This window comes from Stegostoma tigrinum, chromosome 38, assembly GCF_030684315.1.
Source record: "Stegostoma tigrinum isolate sSteTig4 chromosome 38, sSteTig4.hap1, whole genome shotgun sequence".
Taxonomy (NCBI): Eukaryota; Metazoa; Chordata; class Chondrichthyes; order Orectolobiformes; family Stegostomatidae; genus Stegostoma; species Stegostoma tigrinum.
In genome coordinates, this window is record NC_081391.1 from 14,779,833 (window position 1) to 14,801,726 (window position 21,894).

General features: G+C 51.9%; 1 protein-coding gene across 5 annotated transcripts in view; it reads left to right on the forward strand.

Moving 5' to 3' along the window:
- LOC125447018 (serine/threonine-protein kinase BRSK2-like) overlaps positions 1–21,894 on the forward strand; it is a 183,179-nt gene that overhangs the window by 134,935 nt on the left and 26,350 nt on the right. For all 5 annotated transcript variants that reach the window (XM_059640766.1, XM_059640767.1, XM_059640770.1 and 2 more), the window contains 8 exons: positions 188–221; positions 817–885; positions 2,793–2,939; positions 4,195–4,226; positions 6,044–6,208; positions 11,458–11,555; positions 13,114–13,264; positions 16,350–16,410. In XM_059640766.1, coding sequence (XP_059496749.1) covers positions 188–221; positions 817–885; positions 2,793–2,939; positions 4,195–4,226; positions 6,044–6,208; positions 11,458–11,555; positions 13,114–13,264; positions 16,350–16,410 — 757 coding nt within the window. The remainder of the gene's footprint in view (positions 1–187; positions 222–816; positions 886–2,792; positions 2,940–4,194; positions 4,227–6,043; positions 6,209–11,457; positions 11,556–13,113; positions 13,265–16,349; positions 16,411–21,894) is intronic.

Below are 21,894 nucleotides of genomic sequence, written 5' to 3' on the forward strand. Positions count from 1 at the left end.
CGGGGATGGAAAGGTTCACGGTGTGTGGAGGCCAGCTCAACGTCAAACACAACACCAAAGGCTCCTAAGACATTTTCAGGATTGTAAATCCTGAGGGCCCAGGGTTGGATGGGAGCGCAGAAAACACAGGCCTCTGTTGCTATGTATCTAACAATTCTCTTACGTATTTTCTGTTTTTTGGATGCAGTTCTCCGCATTACGCCTGTCCAGAAGTCATCAGGGTAAGTCCTGTTCTTAGATTAGATCCTTCTCTTGTGAATGTGTTCAGTTACCAGCCTTGTTTATTGGTGTTTTGCACAAATCAGTCCCCTCAAGTGTCATTCCTGCAGACTGCCTTTTTAACAGTTTTTGCTGTTTTGCGGGATGAGGTACGAGTCCCTGTATTTATTTCCGGTCCTTAATTGACCTCGCGGTGAGCCATCCATTGGGGAAATATCTCCTCAGCATCTACCCTGTCAAGACCCTTCCCCCCACCCCCTGGAAACATTTGCTTCAATAAAATCAGCCCTCATTCTTTTGAACTCTAATAAGCATGAACTCAAGCTGTTCAACTAGGGTGGCTGCACACTGTTGGAGACCAGGTCGGGGATTGAACCCTCCTCCACCACTTGGGCTCGAGCATAAAGGATCAGAATTCATGGCGGGATGTGGGGGGTTGGGGGGAACAGTTTAGAGTGGGGTAGCTTGGTGAGGGTTCATGGACTGGGTGGCTTTATGGTAAACATGGAGGTGGTGACTCAGTAAAATGGCATCCTGGCCTTGTGGCCGTGCTGCCAGAACACAAGGTAGACCTCTCACGGTGTTTCCTGTCCACAGGGGGAGAAGTACGATGGCCGTCGGGCAGATGTGTGGAGCTGCGGCGTGATACTGTTTGCACTTTTGGTGGTAAGGAACTATGGCCTGCTCCCTAGTCCCCAATCAGTCAGCCAGGAGTCCGGGCCTTTAGCTTCAATTCCACCTCCCCCCCCCGCCCCCCCCACCGTTGGCCGACTAAATTGAGAATTTTTTTTCAAAAGTTCATTAACGGGATGAAGATGTTGCTGGATATGCATTAATTTTCGCATCCCTAATAGCCCAGAGGGCAGTTATGATTCAACCAGATTGCATGGAGTCTGGAGTCACATGTAGGCCAGACCCAGTTAGGATGGCAGATTTCCTAGTGAGCCTGTTTATCCTGATAATTGGCAATGGTTATCATCAGACATCATAATTCCAGATGTTTTTAAAAAAACCCAAACTCCATTGTCTGATGTGGTAGGATTTGAACCTGGGACCCCAGAGCATTACCTGGAGTCTCTGGATTAAGAGTCCAGCGATAACACTGTTAGGCCATGGCCTCCCCTTGTGGGATAGAAACCTTGGGCCATTGTACTGTGAGCTGCTGGTTCTGGTGTGCAGAATGCCTTCCACCTCGACCCTTGGCATGACCAAAGATCGCCTCCGAGGTCACTTGACTGTGGCAAGCCACAATGCCCAAAGGTAATTCCCCTCCAAACAGGCCAGGCGGACATTAAGCCGCCCGTGGTAAAGTTTGAGGGATTCTGAGGGAACAGCACTGGCACCAAGAGGGTGAACTGCGCCTGTTCAACCCGTCAGCTGATGCTTCCACTTCTAAAGGTCCTGTGCTGTTCGTTCCTTGGAGGAGCAAACCCCCACCCAGTACCCCCAATGATTTCATTCTGCAAAGAGCTGGAGAAGACTGCGATTTCCTGTTGCCTTCCTCCAGTCCCCTTAATGAAAACACAAGTCCACATCATGAAGGAGATGACTTTGTCCCGTCAGAGGATAGGGCCCCAACGTCCCCCGTGCCCTGACTCTGAGAATGCTGCTGGTTCTGCTGTTGGCTGTGCCTGGGGGCCCTGGATTGGCGGCCTCAAGGTAGGCCTGGGTAAAGGAGCTGTATGATAGAGCTGCCTTTACTGAGGAATGTTGCTGAAACTATTCTTTAGACATTATTAATTACTTGACCCTGAGGTCATAAACGGATGGTCAATAGCAATATGTTACATTCAGCACAGACGGAGAATAAAAGCCAAATCCTTAAGTCTTTGGGTTCAAGCTTCTTGATTTTTGGCTCTTCCCTTAGAAATGTAAACTGGACAAGACGATTGTCATTTTTCTCAATCTCATCTGCATGTTGAGTGCTTTGTTCCTCAGCTTTTGGCACTGTCTGCCCCCCACCCAGCCATGAAGAATTGAAGCCCTCCACAGCCCCTCCCTTGAAGTTTTTACCTCAGGTTGTGTTACTCTGAGTTTCCCGTTTGTCCCTCACTGACCGCCTGACCCCTCCCCCGGCTGCTCCCTCCCTCCAGGGCAGCCTGCTTCCACTCACCCATCTCCATTTGTTGTTGAAAACCTTGTCCCGCGGTCTCGACCCCTCAAGGCCAGCCCGTTTATCTCCCGGCCACTTCCCCAGCATCCAACCCTTTGTCAGCCAGGGGTCAACCATTTGCTCTGCTGCTGCCATCCTAACTCACCAAATTGTGGTCAGCTAACACCACTGCCTCCTCGCCCACCCTCATCCCCTCAACAACACCCCCCCGCCCCCCCCGCCACCAACCCCCAAACCGTGCACTCATCCCATTCTGGTCTCGGACTCTCTCCATATCCTTACGATTTCCTGAGAGTTACCATACGTGTATCGATCCGAGCTTTCAGTGTCTCCCTGTTGGAGCACACACAGCTCTTCTCTGGGGCAGAGAATTCCAAAGACTCTCATCAGAGAGATGGACAGGGGGTTGTGTGGGATGTGAAGGTGGTTACTGCGATCGTTGCCCTGTTTTCTTTCCCAGGGAGCTTTGCCGTTCGACGATGACAACCTCCGACAGTTGTTAGAGAAGGTGAAACGAGGGGTCTTCCATATGCCGCACTTTATTCCTCCCGACTGCCAGAACTTACTACGGGGCATGATCGAAGTGGACGCAGAGAAACGCCTCTCAGTCAGTACCCTGGCCTAGCTCACACACTGCCATGTCCTGTTTCCACAGCAACGGATTCACCATCAACACCACGGGGGAGTGGGGCATGCTATCATTGTTGCACCATCGAGGGGGAAGGACTACCATCGTTGCAGCATTGAAGGGGATTATTTATCAGTGTTACACCAATGGGGGGAAGATTTATCAGTGTTACCCCATTGAGGGGGAAGATTTATCAGTGTTACCTCATTGAGGGGGAAGATTTATCAGTGTTACCCCATTGAGGGGGAAGATTTATCAGTGTTACCTCATTGAGGGGGAAGATTTATCAGTGTTACCCCATTGAGGGGGAAGATTTATCAGTGTTACCTCATTGAGGGGGAAGATTTATCAGTGTTACCTCATTGAGGGGGAAGATTTATCAGTGTTACCCCATTGAGGGGGAAGATTTATCAGTGTTACCTCATTGAGGGGGAAGATTTATCAGTGTTACCCCATTGAGGGGGAAGGACTATCAGTGATACCTCATTGAGGGATGTTGCAAGGGAGGGGTAGCAGTGTTAACCCCTCAAGGCAGTAGGTTTCACCTCATTGAGGGGGAAGATTAGTGGTGTTACCCTATTGGGGCTGGGATTTATTATTATTACTTCACTGAGGGGAAAGTTTTATCAGTGTTATCTCACCAAGGAGAAGATTTATCAGTGTTGCACCATTGAGTGGGAAGGTTTAACAGTGTTACCCCATTGAGGATGAGGGTGTTGTCAGAGTTACCCCATTGAGGGGCGAAGGTTTATCAGTGTTACCCCATTTAGGATGGAGGGGTATGGGTGCTTCCCCAGTAAACAGGGAAGTATTCACTGTGTTCTTCATAGATGGAGGAGGATTATCAGTGTTACCCCATCAAGGGGGAGGGTTATCAGTGTTACCCCATCAAAGGGGGAAAGAGTTATCAATGTTACCCTATCAAAAGGGGAGGGTTCCTGGGGTTACCTCATCAAAGGGGAGGGTTATCAGTGTTACCCCATCAAGGGGAGGGCCCTTGGTCTTACCCCATCAAAGGGGAGGGTTATCAGTGTTACCCCATCAAGGGGGAGGGTTATCAGTGTTACCTCTTCGATGGGGGAAGGGGTTATCTCTGTTTTCAGGCTTCCCCTCTGTTGTGTTTGGTGCATTCACCATCTCGGTTTTCTCTATAACTGCAAGTGCCTATTCTGCATTCTCTCATTAAACACCTTTCCTTTCTCTCTCTCCTCCACAACCTACCCGCTGCCCATAGCTGGAACAGATTCAGAAGCACTCCTGGTATCAGTAAGTACACTCTGCACTACAGCTTGTAGAGCCAGCAGCAATGTGTCAGAGCTCCAGCCACATCAGTGTGGCCCCGTCTTCATCCCCAACTCTCGCTCTCTCTCTCTCTCTCTGTCTCTCTTGCTCTCTCTCTCTCTGGCTGAGTCGATGATTGATGTCAAACCAGGGACAGTGGAGTCATCTGAAAGTGTCTAAGCAGCAGAATTTCAATCCCACTGGTTTTGGCAGGGAACATCAGTGACTAATCCACTTTGCTTGGTTCTTTTGAATGTGTTTTTCTTCATCTCTCTCTGTCCCTCCCTCGAAGAGTATTCGTTGGGTGCGATAGGACTGGGTACTCCCCTTGAAAGGAAATGGTGGAGACAGGGGTATTTATTAATCAATGCTTCCCCTTCCTTGGGTATGAGCAGGCCTCTGGACCTCAACGCCTCCTGCATCTCGATTAAACCCTCAGCCTCGGGTGGAGGGCCGAAAGCAGTCAGAGCACACACCCCAGACCCCAAGCCATTAGAAATGATTTCCTTTGGTTCGATGTATCCAGGACCGGACAACGCAGTTTAAAACTGAGAGCCAGACCTTATGGGAGTGAAATTAGGAAATTCTTCTCCACCAAAATGATGTTTAGAACATCCTTCTACAAATGGTGGTCAATGCTCAATCAATTGTTAATTTTAAAACAGATAGATTATTTTGTAATTTGAAGCTATTAATGGATTGTGGGGGAGCAAAGGTGTGGAATTGCTGTGTGGCAGACCAGGCGCGAGGAGTGAAATGGTCTTCTCCTGTTCTGGCCCCTCGAGGCAGTGATTAATTCCTACGACTCAGTGATTAAACCCAGGTCAATTCAATGTTCTCAATCCTTTGATTCTCCTGTGCAGTCACTTCCTGGAGTGGCAGGTACTTTCATGCTACTGTAAACCTTGGACTGAGTAGCTGTGTGTGTGCGTGCATGTGTGTGTGTGAGACCGTGTGTTTGTGTGTGAGAGAGAGACCGTACGTCTGTGCGTGTGTTTGTGTGTGAGAGACCGTATATATGTGTGTGTGTGTGCGTGAAAGACTGTTATGTGTATGTGCGTGGGTGTGTATGTGAGAGAGACACCATATGTGTGTGTGTGTGTGTGTGTGTGTGTGTGTGAGTGAGTGAGAGAGACCGTGTGTGTGTGTGTGTGTGAGTGAGAGAGAGAGAGAGAGACTGTGTGTGTGAGTGAGAGAGACCGTGTGTGTGTGTGTGTGTGTGTGTGTGTGTGTGTGAGTGAGAGAGACCGTGTGTGTGTGTGTGTGTGTGTGTGTGAGTGAGAGAGACCGCGTGTGTGTGTGTGTGAGTGAGAGAGACCGTGTGTGTGTGAGAGAGAGAGAGACTGTGTGTTTGTGTGTGTGTGTGTGTGTGTGAGAGAGAGAGACAGACAGACAGACCGCATGTGTGTGTGAGAGAGAGACCGTATGTGCGTGAGAGAGACCGTGTTTGTCTGTGTGTGTGTGTCAGAAAGACCATGTGTGCATTTGTGAATCTACGCATGTATGTGTATGTATGTGCACATGTACATGTGTGTATGTGTGCGTGTATGTGTGCATACATACGCGTGTGTATGCACCTGTGTGTACGCTTGTGCGTATGTGTGTCTGTACATGTGTGTGTGCACGTGTGTAAGCGTGTACCTGGTCTCTCCTCCCCGCCATCTCTCTGATTCGCTGGGATTCCATTCCCGTGCCCAGCTCTCTGATGGTACCCCCCCTCCAGTCTGACTGACCGACCGGCTGGAACAGGTTCTGACCGGACCTGACCAGTTCCTCCTGACCGCGTGGGTGTGTCATTTCAGAGGCGGGAAAAATGAGCCAGAACCGGAGCAGCCGATTGGGCGGAAGGTGATGATTCGGAGGCTGCAGTCTGTGAGCGACATTGACCCAGACGTCCTCGACAGCATGAACTCACTTGGCTGTTTCAGAGACAAGAACAAGTTGAAACAGGATCTCCTGTTCGAGGAGTAAGTAACTTCCGGCCCTCCTCCTCCAATCACGGCAAAGGCTTTTTGGGAAAGTGAGGGATTTGTAGCTCCCTCGGAGCTACACTCAGTGACAGAGCAGCTGCCCACTGTGGGGCCGTGCCACATTGCCAGCGATGCCTCACCCAGAGTGATCTGTCTGCCCTGTCCAATGCGAGAAAACCTTTCCACCCCCAAACCACAGGGTTTGCAAAGCTCAGGGACGCTTCTGACCAATATTCACGCCTCAACCCTGCCAAAGGAAGTGGTAAATACAGGGGGCAGTGACTACATTTAAAAGACGGGGTACATGATTAGGAAAGGGGCCTAACAGAGGCAAGGGAGACTAGTTGAGTTTAGGAAAGCCTGGTCAACACGGACGGGTTGGGCCGAAGGGCCTGTTTCCGTACTGGAACGACTCTGTCAGTTTTTTTATCACGTTGCTGCTCTTGGGAGCTGGCTGCGAGTGAATTGATTCTCACATTTCCAACACCACAACATCAGCTCACACGTTAGAAACCACATAGCTTGGCTTGAAGGTGCTTGGAGTCATCCTGAGGTGGTGTTCGGTGCCTTGGAGCTGGGTGAGGCAATGCGAGGTGGTTAGAGGCTACATTGGCATCAAAAGCAGAAAGTTTCTGGAAACGTCCAGCAGGTCTGGCAGCATCTGTGAAGAGAAAATCAGAGCTAACATTTCGGGTCTGGTGACCCTTCCTCAGAACACCAGACCCGAAATGTTAGCTCTGATTTTCTCTTCACAGATGCTGCCAGACCCGCTGGACTTTTCCAGCAACTTTCTGTTTCTGTCCCTGATTTACAGCATCCGCAGTTTTTTTTTTCGGTTTTCATCTGCAGTGGCAAGGCAACACCCGCTTTTCGCAGGCACCTTACAACTATGAATCGTGTTTGCAACGTGTGTGTTTGTGTGTGTGTGTGTGTGTGTGTTTTTTTGCAAAGCAACACAAAGAAAAATAACCTGGTGTCAAGTTTGGAATTTGCACGTCTGTGGGTTGTTGGAATTTTTTTGCTGTCTGCCGCACAGTTTGAACTACAGCGATTGCTGGAGCGCTGAAATAAAAGCAGAAAGGGCTGGAGGAGCTCAGCAGGTCTGGCAGCAGCTGTGGTCAGCAGGCTGAGTCAATGTTCAGTTGTTCAGAAGAAGGGTCACTGGATTCTAGGAAGGAGGTTGTTAAACTTGAGAGTGTGCAGAGAAGATTTACAAGGATGTTGCTGGGACTGGAGGGTTTGAGCTGTAGGGAGAGGATGAACAGGCTGGGGCTACTTTCCCTGGAACGTCGGAGGCTGAGAGCTGACCTTATAGAGGTTTACAAAATCATGAGGGGCATGGATAGGGGGAATAGCCAAGGTCTTTTCCCCCAGGGTAGGGGAGTCCAACAGTAGAGGGAATGGGTTTAACATGAGAGGGGAAAGATCCTCTCTCATGTATAAACACACAAACAGTGTTCCTTTCTATCCTGTTAGACAGGGGTTGGCTCCTTACAAACTTGTAATCGGTTGAGTTTGCCACATGATTAATTTTCAGGGTAAAGCTATCTCAGTATGTTTCAGAATTTTAAAACAAAAAAAATCAGATGTCCAGATATTTCCCTTTTGATGGAAATTGAAACAGCTACCAGCTAGAGATTGGGAACCTTAAGCGCAAGAAACATGAAATTCTGCTGAAAGCTCCCTTAGATCAGATGGCATGGTGGTTCAGTGGCTGGCACTGCTGCCTCGCAGGGACATGGGTTCAATTCCAAGCTTGGGTGACTGTCTGTGTGGAGTTTGCGTGTTCTCCCTGTGTCTGCGTGGGTTTCCTCCCGCAGTCCAAAGGTGGAGTGGCTGTGCCAAATTGTCCATTTTGTGCAGGCTGGGCAGATTTCTGGTTTCTCACTTTGCCAAATAAAATGAGTTTTCCATGATAACAAAGTGTGAGGCTGGATGAACACAGCAGGCCAAGCAGCATCTCAGGAGCACAAAAGCTGACGTTTCGGGCCTAGACCCTTCATCAGAGAGGGGGATGGGGAGAGGGTTCTGGAATAAATAGGGAGAGAGGGGGAGGCGGACTGAAGATGGATAGAGGAGACGATAGGTGGAGAGGAGAGTATAGGTGGGGAGGTAGGAAGGGGATAGGTCAGTCCGGGGAGGATGGACAGGTCAAGGAGGTGGGATGAGGTTGGTAGGTGGGAAATGGAGGTGCGGCTTGAGGTGGGAGGAGGGAATGGGTGAGAGGAAGAACAGGTTAGGGAGGCAGAGACAGGCTGGGCTGGTTTTGGGATGCAGTGGGGGGAGGGGATATTTTGAAGCCTGTGAAGTCCACATTGATACCATTGGGCTGCAGGGTTCCCAAGCGGAATATGAGTTGCTGTTCCTGCAACCTTCGGGTGGCATCATTATGGCACTGCAGGAGGCCCAGGATGGACATGCCGTCCGAGGAATGGGAGGGGGAGTGGAAATGGTTTGCGACTGGGAGGTGCAGTTGTTTACTGCGAACCGAGTGGAGGTGTTCTGCAAAGCAGTCCCCAAGCCTCCGCTGGGTTTCCCCAATGTAGAGGAAGCCATGTGGCCTCCTTGTGATTATATGAGATCCCCAAAGATCACAGATACAAACAACATTAAAGGGACCAACTGTGCCTCTACTTTGGAGGCAGTTCTGCTGCAAAAGGAATGATTTATTGCAGGAGGCATTTGTTATTATTGATGTTGGAGCTACAGCTCTGTGACTCTTCAGATGTTGCACTCTAACAGAATTTTAGAAATGGCTTTCCTTGTTACTAAGGTTGTCCAAGATCTAATTGATCCAAGCAATCAATAGTCCGATTAATGTTTTATGGTCTGACTCTCAGCAAGACGCTGCACAGTGTGGATATTTTCTGGTTTAGCGGAAATGTCACTGGACTAATATTGCAGAAGCCCAGATTCAAATCCTACTTCAGCAGCCGCTTGCGGGATTTTAAATCCAATTCATCAACCTGGAAAGCTTGGCTCAGTGTTGGTGACCATTATGGTTATTATCGGTTGTTGTTAAAAAATGAGCCTGGCTCACTAATGTTCCTTTAGGGAAGGAAATCTGCCATCCTCACCCAGTCCGTCCTACGTGTGACTCCAGACCCATAGCTGTGTGGTTACTGAGCAGACCACGCGGTTGATAAGGCCATAGGATATGGGGACTGGCGTAAGCCATTCGGCCCCTCTGCTCCACAGTGCTGTACGATCACAGCCCATCTGATATTCCTCACCTTTTCCCAGTAACCCGTGATTCTCTGACTGATTAAAAATCAATCCATCTCCAGGGCAACTAAAATAGAAAGTGTTGGAGAAACTCAGCAGGCCTGGCAGCATCCATGAATAGAAACAGAGTTAACGTTTCGAGTCATGCAGTCGTAAGAGCTGTACAACACATAAACAGACTGTTCGGTCCAACTCGTCCATGCTGACCAGGTTTCCTAAATTAGTCTAGACCCATCTGTCAGCATTTGGCCTGTATCCCTCTGAACCCTTCCTATTCATAAACCTATCCAGATGTCTTTTAAATGTTGTAATTGTACCAGCCTCCACCGCTTCCTCTGGCAGCTCATTCCTCTGCGTGAAAAAGTTGCCCCTCTGGTATCTTTTAAATCTTTTCCCTCTCACCTTAAACCTATGCCCTCTAGCTTTGGACTCCTATACCCTGGGGAAAAGACCTTGGCTATTCTCCCTATCCATGCCCCTCATGATTTTATAAACCTCTATAAATGTTTTATAGCCTTTGACGCTCCAGGGAAAGTAGCCCCAGCCTATTCATGCTCAAACTCTCCAACATCCTTGTAAATCTTCTCTGCACACTCTCAAGTTTAACAACCTCCTTCCTAGAGTCCAGTGACCCTTCTTCTGAATATCTGAACATTGACTCAGCCTGCTGGCCACAGATGCTGCCAGACCTGCTGAGCTCCTCCAGCCCTTTCTGCTTTTATTTCAGCGCTCCAGCAATTGCTGTAGTTCAAACTGTGCGGCACAGACAGCAAAAAAATTCCAACAACCCAGAGACGTGCAAATCCGAAACTTGACACCAGGTTATTTTTCTTTGTCTTGTTTTGCTATTTGGGGGTGCACATAGAGGACCTTTGATGTGATTTAGTCAGTACAGCAATGATCGACAGTATATTGCAGCCTCACTCTACTGTCTAAAATGGCAAAATCCCCTGTGGCTCAGTGGGTGACAATCTTGCCTTGGAGTGGCAAGGTTCCACGTTCAAATCCCCCTTCGGGAAAAGTTGGCTAAGATTTTAAAAGTTGTGGTCTACTCTGCGCTACGATGTTTGCAAAGCAATATTTTGAAGAGCGGGAAGGTGGTGGGTGTTTCTCTCCTGATGTTCTGGCCAACATTTATTCCTCAGCCATCATCACCAAAATCAGATGATCTGGTGATTCTCACACTGCCATTTGCGGGGGAGCTTACTGTGCACATTTTGCTGCCGTGATTCCCACACTGTGTGACGGTACTGTGGCTTTAAGAGGTGTGTTTTGGCCTTGTTTCTTTACACAGAGAGACTGGGGGACAGGTAATGAGCAGTCTTTGAGAAGATAAACAGCTTGTGAGGTTCTTTTTAAAGGTGGAACAATAGAAGCAGCTTGAGTGGGTGAGATTAGGCTCTCACTGATCCAGGATTATTAGTTTAGCTTTCAGCAGTTGTTACTGGGGTCTCAGCAGGGTTGGAAGGCAGTGAATCTCTCCTGGCTGCTATACTCTCTCTCTCTCTCTCTGAATTATCTTTTGATGTTCTTTCCTCCTCGATTGGAGAACTGCATGTGAGACAATCTGTTTTCTGAATTAGCCTTTTTGCCAATGGGTGTCTTTATGGGATGTGGTGATATCGGATCAGTTACTACTTAGTGGTTCAATAATCTATTATTCTGTTAAGTTTTCCAATAGAGTTACGTTATTCCAAGCTCTTCTTTCTTTTGTTATATTTTAACTACAGTGTTTGCATAAAGTGTGTTTTGCTTAAAGCTGATTTGCATCTGGAACACAGCACCTTGCATTTAGCTTTGAAATAAGAAAAGCTTAGGGTCTCGGCAACTTCATAATATATTTTGAGGAGGGTCTGCACTAGGCTATCACAAATGCTACAGTGGCCGCACTTCCAGGAGTGCTTTGTGGGCTATAAGGCACGTTGTGCTGTCTGGCAGATGTGAAAGATGCTATATAAATGCAAAACAGAGCCCCCTTTCTGTTCTTTCATTCAGTGATGTCTCTCACCAATTACTTTCAGGGAAAACCAGGAGAAAATGATCTACTTCCTGTTACTGGACAGGAAGGAGCGGTATCCGAGCTGCGAAGATGAGGATTTACCTCCACGGAATGACATTGGTAAGGCCCAGAATCTGGCCTCGATAGCCCCGAATGCTTGTCCTTTCCACTCCCAGGAATGCTGACATTGTTGAGACAGGATCCCAACTGGCCCTCCCTAAAAGATGGCGTCAAAAGAGTGTAATCCCGCCCCCCCCCCCCCCCCCCCCCCAACCCCACCTGCAACCGTTGCAATGAATCAGCGTTGAGGTTGTTTGGCTCACCGAGCTGGTTTGTTGTTCCACAGACGTTTCATTACCGTGCTTGGTAACATCCTCAGTGCAGCCTCTGATGAAGTGTCGGTGTGTTTTCCCCGCCTGGTTTTTAAACTCTGGGGTCCGTGGCGAAGGATTCCCTCACTTCCAGGTTTCCTCTGTAGTGGAATGTATATGGGGTCGAGTTCAATGTGTTTATTAATAACATGCTTCCAGGAATTCTTGTGCCTGTCTCTGCCTAGCCTGTCCCAGGATCTTGGTGTTGTCCCAGTCGAAGTGGTGGGTCTCCTTGTCCATGTGGATTGAGATGAGTCAGTACTGGCCATGACCTTTTGTAGCCAGTTGTACAAGAGTACATGAACACCAACTGGCTACAAAAAGTCATGGCCAGTACTGACTCATCTCAATCCACATGGACAAGGAGACCCACCACTTCGACTGGGGCAACACCAAGATCCTGGGACAGGCTAGGCAGAGACAGGCACAAGAATTCCTGGAAGCATGGCACTCCATGAAGCATGCTATTAATAAACACATTGAACTCAACGCCGTATACATTCCACTACGGAGGAAACCCGGAAGTGAGGGAATCCATCGCAACAGACCCGAGTTTAAAAACCAGGCGGGGAAAACACACCGAAGCTTCATCAGAGGCTGCACTGAAAAGGTTACCAAGCACTGTAACAAAACGTCTGTGGAACAACACACCAGCTCGGTGAGCCAAACAACCTCAACACCTACAACCCGAGCTACAGTTCTACTCCAAAACCTTAATGAATCAACATTGCCTGCAAACCTCAGTGATGAGGCTATTCGACCACGGCAGGCTTCATACCCCTATCCTTAACCGTTCAAGGCTCAACATTACCCCATTCGCAAGGCCTGACAGTGACTGGGAGAGGGGTGCTCTATACCCTGCAGCACTGCACCCACACCCCTCCCCTCCCCCTCCACTCCCCTCCCCCTCCACCTTCTCCTCAAACCTCCTTTCCTCGTCCCCTCCAACTCTGGCCTCTTATGTGCAACTTCTGTCGTTTGATCTGCCTGGGGCCCGAGGAAAAAAAACCTTTGCAGTTCCATTCCTGAGGCCCCCTCCCCCATCTCTTCGCTGAGCCAGTTCTAACGTGTCAGGGCGGTACGGGGAGGCCGATCGTGTTCAATTTATTGCTCCCCGTGAAGCGGGACGGCTTGGGCGCTAGACGAATGCAGGTTGTTGTGGTACCGTGTTGGGGATGGGGTGGTTGGGAGCAGAAAGCTTGCGGCCCCCATCGTGCCATATTTCCCAGGGGGCCAGGCGGCGGGGAGGTTAGCGCGTCGCCTCCTGCTGGTTTGTTGTGTTTCCTCTCTCGGTCTTGTCTCCTCAGACCCTCCTCGGAAGCGAGTCGACTCACCCATGTTGAACCGTCATGGGAAACGCCGGCCCGAGAGAAAGTCGATGGAGGTGCTGAGCGTGACCGACGGTGGTTCCCCAGTGCCGGCACGCCGTGCCATTGATGTGGCCCAACACAGTCAGCGGTAAGTCAGCCAGCTGGCCCCTCACCGTGAGGAGGCCTTGGAGCCTTTCCACCTAGGCCCCTCACCACAAGCTCATCTCTACAGCCCTGTCCCTCCACAATCCCCCCGTCCCTCCACAATCCCCCACAATCCCCCGTCACTCCACAATCCCCCACAATCCCCCGTCACTCCACAATCCCCCAGTCACTCCACGATCCCCTGTCCCTCCACAATCCCCCTGTCACTCCACGATCCCCTGTCCCTCCACAATCCCCCACAATCCCCCTGTCACTCCACGATCCCCCGTCCCTCCACAATCCCCCTGTCACTCCACGATCCCTCGTCCCTCCACAATCCCCCACAAAGCCCCTGTCACTCCACGATCCCCCGTCCCTCCACGATCCCCCACGATCCCCCGTTCCTCCACAATCCCCCTGTCACTCCACGATCCCCCGTCCCTCCACAATCCCCCTGTCACTCCACGATCCCCCACGATCCCCCGTCCCTCCACAACCCCCGTCACTCTACGATCCTCCACAATTCCCCCGTCACTCCACGATCCCCCACAATCCCCCACAATCCTTCTGTCCCTACACGATCCTCCACAATCCCCCTGTGCCTTCACAATCCCCCGTCCCGCCACGATCTCACACAATTCCCCCGTCCCTCCATGATCCCCCACAATCCCCCTGTCCCTACACGATCCCCCACAATCCCCCGTCCCTTCACAATCCCCCACAATCCCCCGTCCCTACACGATCCCCCACAATCCCCCTGTCCCTTCACAATCCCCCACAATCCCCCCGTCCCTCCACAATCCCCCCTCCCTCTACCATCCCCCACAATTCCCCCGTCCCTCCACGATCTCCCACAATCCCCCTGTCCCTACATGATCCCCCACAATCTCCCTGCCTCTCTATAATCCCCCACCATACCCCTGCCCTTCCAAACTCCTATCCTTCCATAACCCCCTCCCCATACCATTTCCTCACAATCCCCCCTCCCCCCACCATGTACCCTCACCCATCCATCCCCAACCCAACACCATTTACAATCCGACCCCACCACCCAAGATACAACGCATTATCCTCCGACACTTCCGCCATTTACAATCCGACCCCACCACCCAAGACATTTTTCCATCCCCACCCCTGTCTGCTTTCCGGAGAGACCACTCTCTCCGTGACTCCCTTGTTCGCTCCACACTGCCCTCCAACCCCACCACACCCGGCACCTTCCCCTGCAACCGCAGGAAATGCTACACTTGTCCCCACACCTCCTCCCTCACCCCCATCCCAGGCCCCAAGATGACATTCCACATTAAGCAGAGGTTCACCTGCACATCTGCCAATGTGGTATACTGCATCCACTGTACCCGGTGTGGCTTCCTCTACATTGGGGAAACCAAGCGGAGGCTTGGGGACCGCTTTGCAGAACACCTCCGCTCAGTTCGCAACAAACAACTGCACCTCCCAGTCGCAAACCATTTCCACTCCCCCCTCCCATTCTCTTGATGACATGTCCATCATGGGCCTCCTGCACTGCCACAATGATGCCACCCAAAGGTTGCAGGAACAGCAACTCATATTCCGCCTGGGAACCCTGCAGCCATATGGTATCAATGTGGACTTCACCAGTTTCAAAATCTCCCCTTCCCCTACTGCATCCCTAAACCAGCCCAGTTCATCCCCTCCCCCCACTGCACCACACAACCAGCCCAGCTCTTCCCCCCCACCCACTGCATCCCAAAACCAGTCCAACCTGTCTCTGCCTCCCTAACCGGTTCTTCCTCTCACCCATCCCTTCCTCCCACCCCAAGCCGCACCCCCAGCTACCTACTAACCTCATCCCACCTCCTTGACCTGTCCGTCTTCCCTGGACTGACCTATCCCCTCCCTACCTCCCCACCTACACTCTCTCCACCTATCTTCTTTACTCTCCATCTTCGGTCCGCCTCCCCCTCTCTCCCTATTTATTCCAGCTCCCTCCCCCCATCCCCCTCTCTGATGAAGGGTCTAGGCCCGAAACGTCAGCTTTTGTGCTCCTGAGATGCTGCTTGGCCTGCTGTGTTCATCCAGCCTCACATTTTATTACCATGAGTCAGTCAGCAGCTGGGGTGGGGGAGGACAGTGTGACCAGAAGACCCCTGGCCCTTTTTGCCGGGGAATAGTAGCCCCACATCTACACCCTAACGGTGACAGTAGAGTCAGGATTGATTTGAAGAGCCTGAGGACCCGAGTGAACCCGTCCTGTTTCAGGGACTTTGTTGGATTTTTTTAACTCTCTGTTTGCCTCAGAAGGCACGGGCTCAGGAAACACCTCACAGTTCAGAGATCAAAATCAAACTCTAAGGAACAGGAGCAGGAATAGGCCATTCAGCATGAGCCTGCTGTACCATTCAATGAGATTATGGCTGATCCGATAATCCTTAACTCCACATAATGAATACAGAACTCACCCATCCTGTGTCCATCTGTTAACCCCCCCCTTCCCACCATCTCTCTCCCCCCCTCTCTGAGCCTCTATTTCCACATCCCCTCTTTCCCCTACCTCTGTCTCCCATACCCCTGGGTCTCTACGCTCTTTCTCCCCCCCCCCCCCCATTTTCCACCCCCTCTCTCTGCCCCCATTCCCCCCCCATCTTCCCACCCCACTCTTGGCCCCCATTTCCCCCCCCCCATCTTCCCCTCTCTTCCCTCTCTCTCTCCGTTCCTCTCTGTCTCTCTCCTCCCCTTTCTCCCTTCTCTTTCTCCCTTCTCTCCCTCCACGCCCCCCTCTGTCTCCGCCTTCACCTCTCTCTCTTTCTCTCTCTCTCTCTCTCTCCCTCCGTCTCTCTCTGTCCCCGATCCCTTTCTGCCCTCTCTCTCTCTCCCTCCCTCTATCTCTCCCTTCTTTCTCCCCTCTCCCTCCCTCTCTCTCCCTCTTGCGTTCTCTCTCCCTCTATCTCTCCCTTCTTTCTCCTCTCTCCCTCCCTCTCTCTCCCTCTCACTCTCTCTCTCTCTCTCTCTCTCCCCCCACCCCTCTCTCTCTCTCTCTCGTTCCCTTGCCTTTCTCTTTGCATGGGTGTGGATGAATCCACATGATGGTTTGTTTTCTCTTGGCACAGGTCACGGTCAGTCAGCGGAGCGTCCTGTGGCCTCTCCTCCAGCCCCCTCAGCAGCCCCAGGGTGAGTGGATACTGGCCATGCTCCAGCCTGGTATTATATGTATGTGGCTCTGCTCATTGACGCATAAACTCCCCAGCTTGGGTCTGCATTCACTCCGACTCCCTCACACACACAGGAACAGGCACACGCACTCACACACAGACAGGCACATTGTCTCTCTCACACACACAGACAGGCGCACACTCTCTCTCTCTCTCACACACACACACACAGACTGGCACACACAGACAGGTGCACACTCTCACGCACACAGACAAGTACACACTCTCTCTCTCACGCACACAGACAGGCACACACTCTCTCTCTCTCACACACATACAGACAGGCACACACTCTCTCTCTCTCTCTCTCTCTCTCTCACACACACACACAGATAAGCGCACACACTCTTGCACACACAGACAGGCGCACACACTCTCGCACGCACAGACAGGCACACTCATTCTGTCTCACACATACAGACAGGTGCACACTCTGTCTCTCACACGTATAGACAGGCACACACTCTCTCTCACGCACACACGAACAGGCACACACACTTACACACAGACAGGCACACCCTGTCTCTCTCACACACAGACAGGCACACACTCTCTCTCTCTCACTCGCACAGACAGACAGGCGCACACTCTTGCACAGACAGACAGATGCACACAGACAGGCGCACACTCTCGTACACACAGACAGGCGCACACTCTCTCGCACACACAGACAGGCACACTCACTCTGTCTCACACATACAGACAGGTGAACACTCTGTCTCTCACACGTACAGACAAGCACACACTTGCGCGCGCACAGACAGGCACACACTCTCTCTCATGCACACACACAGACAGGCACACACTCTCTCATGCGCGCGCAGACAGGCACACACTCACTCTCATGCACACACACAGACAGGCACACACACACTCTCTCTCTCGCGCACACATAGACAGGCACAGACTCTGTCTCGTGCACACAGGCAGGCACACACTCTCTCTCACTTGCACACAGACAGGTGCACACTTTCTCTCACGCGCACACTCTCATACACACAGACAGGTATACTCTCACTCACTCACACACACACACACACAGACAGGCGCATGTGCTCTCTCAGACACACAACAAGCACACGTGCTCTCTCTCAGACACACAACAAGCGCACGTGCTCTCTCTCAGACACACACACAAACAGGTGCACACTCTGTCTCTCAGACACAGAAACAGGCACACGTGCTCTCTCAGACACACACATAGACTGGCACACGTACTGTCTCTCAGACACACACACACAGACAAGCGCACACTCTGTCTCTCAGACACAGACAGACAAGCACACATGCTTTCTCTCAGACACACAGACAGGCGCACGTGCTCCCTCTCTCAGACACACACCCAGACAGGCACACACCCTGTCTCTTAGACACACAGACAGGTGCACACGCTCTCTCACAGACACACAGAGACAGGCGCACACCGTCTCTGTCTCAATTAGACAGGTGTACGCGCTCTCTCTCAGACACGCACACAGACAGGCACACACTCTTTCTCTCACGCAAACACAGACAGGCACACACACTGTCACGCATGCACACAGACAGGCACACACTCTCTCATGTGCACACACAGACAGGCACACTCTCTCATGCACACACAGACAGGCACACATTCTCTCTCAAGCACTCACAGACAGGCACACACTCTTACGCACACACAGACAGGCACACACTCTCATGCGCACACAGACAGGCACGCACACACACAGACAGGCACACACTCTCTCTCTCGCGCACATACAGACAGGCACACACTCTCTCTCTCGCGCACATACAGACAGGCACACACTCTCTCTCACTTGCACACAGACAGGTGCACACTTTCTCTCATTGGCACACACTCTCATACACACAGACAGGTGCATACTCTCTCTGTCAGACAGACAGGTGCACGTGCTGTCTCACACACACACAGACAGGCACACACACTGTGTCTCTCAGACACACAGACAGGCACACGTGCCCTCTCTCAGAAACACACACAAACAGGTGTACACTCTGTCTCTCAGACACAGAAACAGGCACACGTGCTCTTTCAGACACACACACAAACTGGCACACGTACTGTCTCTCAGACACACACACACAGAGACAGGCACACACTCTCTCACGCGCACACACAGACAGGCACACACACACTCTCGCGCGCACACAGAGAGGCACAAGCTTTCTCTCACTGGCACACAGATAGGTGCACACTTTCTCTCATGCGCACACAGAATGGCACACACTCTCATACACACAGACAGGTATACTCTCTCTCACACACACACAGACAGGCACACACACTGTCTCTCAGACACACAGACAGGCACACGCACTCTCTCACATAGACAGGCGTGCTCCCCCTCTCTCTCTCTCACACACACGTGCACACTCTCTCTCTCTCTCTCTCTCTCACGTACAGACAGGCACACATTCTCTCTCACACACACACACAGACAGGTGCATGCACGCTCTCTCTCACACACAGACAGGCGCACACACTCTCTCTCTCTCTTTCTCTCTCACACACACACAGACAGGCGCACACTCTCTCTCACACATAGACAGATGCACACTGTCTCAGACACACACACAGACAGGTGCATACTCTCTCTGTCAGACAGACAGGTGCACGCGCTCTCTCTCAGACACAGACAGCGCGTGCGCCTGTCTGTGTATCAGACACACACAGACAGGCGCACACTGTCTCTTGGACTCACAGGCGCACGTGCTCTCTCTCAGACACACACACAGACTGGCACATTCTCTCTCTCGCGCACACACAGACAGGCACACACTTACTGTCACGCGCGCACACAGACAGGCACACACTGTCTCTCTCACGCACACACAGAAGGCACACACTCTCACGCGCACGCAGACAGGCACACACTCTCTCTCACGCGCACACACAGACAGGCACACACTCTCTCTCTCTCACGCGCGCACACAGACAGGCACACACTCTCTCTCTCTCACGCGCGCACACAGACAGGCACACACTCTCTCACGCACACACAGACAGGCACACACTCTCTCTCACGCGCACACAGACAGGCACACTCTCTCTCTCACGCGCACACACAGACAGGCACACTCTCACGCACACACAGACAGGCACACACTCTCTCTCACGCGCACACAGACAGGCACACTCTCTCTCTCACGCGCACACACAGACAGGCACACACTCTCTCTCTCTTATGCACACACAGACAGGCACACACTCTCTCTCTCATGCACACACACAGACAGGCACACACTTACTGTCACGCGCGCACACAGACAGGCACACACTGTCTCTCTCACACACACACAGACAGGCACACACTGTCTCTCACCTGCACACACAGACAGGCACACACTCTCTCTCTCAAGCACACACAGACAGGCACACATTCTCTCCCTCACGCACACAGACAGGCACACACTGTCTCTCTCACACACACACAGACAGGCACACACTGTCTCTCACCTGCACACACAGACAGGCACACACTCTCTCTCTCAAGCACACACAGACAGGCACACATTCTCTCCCTCACGCACACAGACAGGCACACACTTACTGTCATGCGCGCGCACACAGGCACACACTCTCTCTCTCACACACACACACAGACAGGTGCATGCACGCTCTCTCTCTCACACAGACAGGCGCACACTCTCTCTCACACATAGACAGATACACACTGTCTCAAACACACACACAGACAGGTGCATACTCTCTCTGTCAGACAGACAGGTTGCATGCGCCCTCTCTCAGACACACACAGACAGGTGCACGCACTCTCTATCAGACACACACAGACAGGCACACACTCTCTCACGCGCACACACAGACAGGCACACACTTACTGTCACGCGCACACACACAGGCACACACTGTCTCTCTCACGCACACACAGACAGGCACACACTCTCACGCGCACGCAGACAGGCACACACTCTCTCTCACGCGCACACACAGACAGGCACACACTCTCTCTCTCTCACGCGCGCACACAGACAGGCACACACTCTCTCTCTCTCACGCGCGCACACAGACAGGCACACACTCTCTCACGCACACACAGACAGGCACACACTCTCTCTCACGCGCACACAGACAGGCACACTCTCTCTCTCACGCGCACACACAGACAGGCACACTCTCACGCACACACAGACAGGCACACACTCTCTCTCACGCGCACACAGACAGGCACACTCTCTCTCTCACGCGCACACACAGACAGGCACACACTTACTGTCACGCGCGCACACAGACAGGCACACACTGTCACTCTCACACAGACACAGACAGGCACACACTCTCTCTCACGCGCGGACACAGACAGGCACACACTGTCTCTCTCACGCACACACAGACAGGCACACACTCTCATGCGCACGCAGACAGGCACACACTCTCTCTCACGCGCACACACAGACAGGCACACTCTCTCTCTCATGCGCACACACAGACAGGCACACACTTACTGTCACGCATGCACACAGATAGGCACACACTCTCTCATGCACACACAGACAGGCACACACTCTCTCTCTCTTATGCACACACAGACAGGCACACACTCTCTCTCTCATGCACACACACAGACAGGCACACACTTACTGTCACGCGCGCACACAGACAGGCACACACTGTCTCTCTCACACACACACAGACAGGCACACACTGTCTCTCACCTGCACACACAGACAGGCACACACTCTCTCTCTCAAGCACACACAGACAGGCACACATTCTCTCCCTCACGCACACAGACAGGCACACACTTACTGTCATGCGCGCGCACACAGGCACACACTCTCTCTCTCACACACACACACAGACAGGTGCATGCACGCTCTCTCTCTCACACAGACAGGCGCACACTCTCTCTCACACATAGACAGATACACACTGTCTCAAACACACACACAGACAGGTGCATACTCTCTCTGTCAGACAGACAGGTTGCATGCGCCCTCTCTCAGACACACACAGACAGGTGCACGCACTCTCTATCAGACACACACAGACAGGCACACACTCTCTCACGCGCACACACAGACAGGCACACACTTACTGTCACGCGCGCACACACAGGCACACACTGTCTCTCTCACGCACACACAGACAGGCACACACTCTCTCTCACGCGCACACACAGACAGGCACACACTCTCTCACGCGCACACACAGACAGGCACACACACACTCTCGCGCGCACACAGAGAGGCACAAGCTTTCTCTCACTGGCACACAGACAGGTGCACACTTTCTCTCATGCGCACACAGAATGGCACACACTCTCATACACACAGACAGGTATACTCTCTCTCACACACACACAGACAGGCACACACACTGTCTCTCAGACACACAGACAGGCACACGCACTCTCTCTCACATACACAGACTGGCGTGCTCCCTCTCTCTCTCTCTCTCTCTCTCTCACACACACAC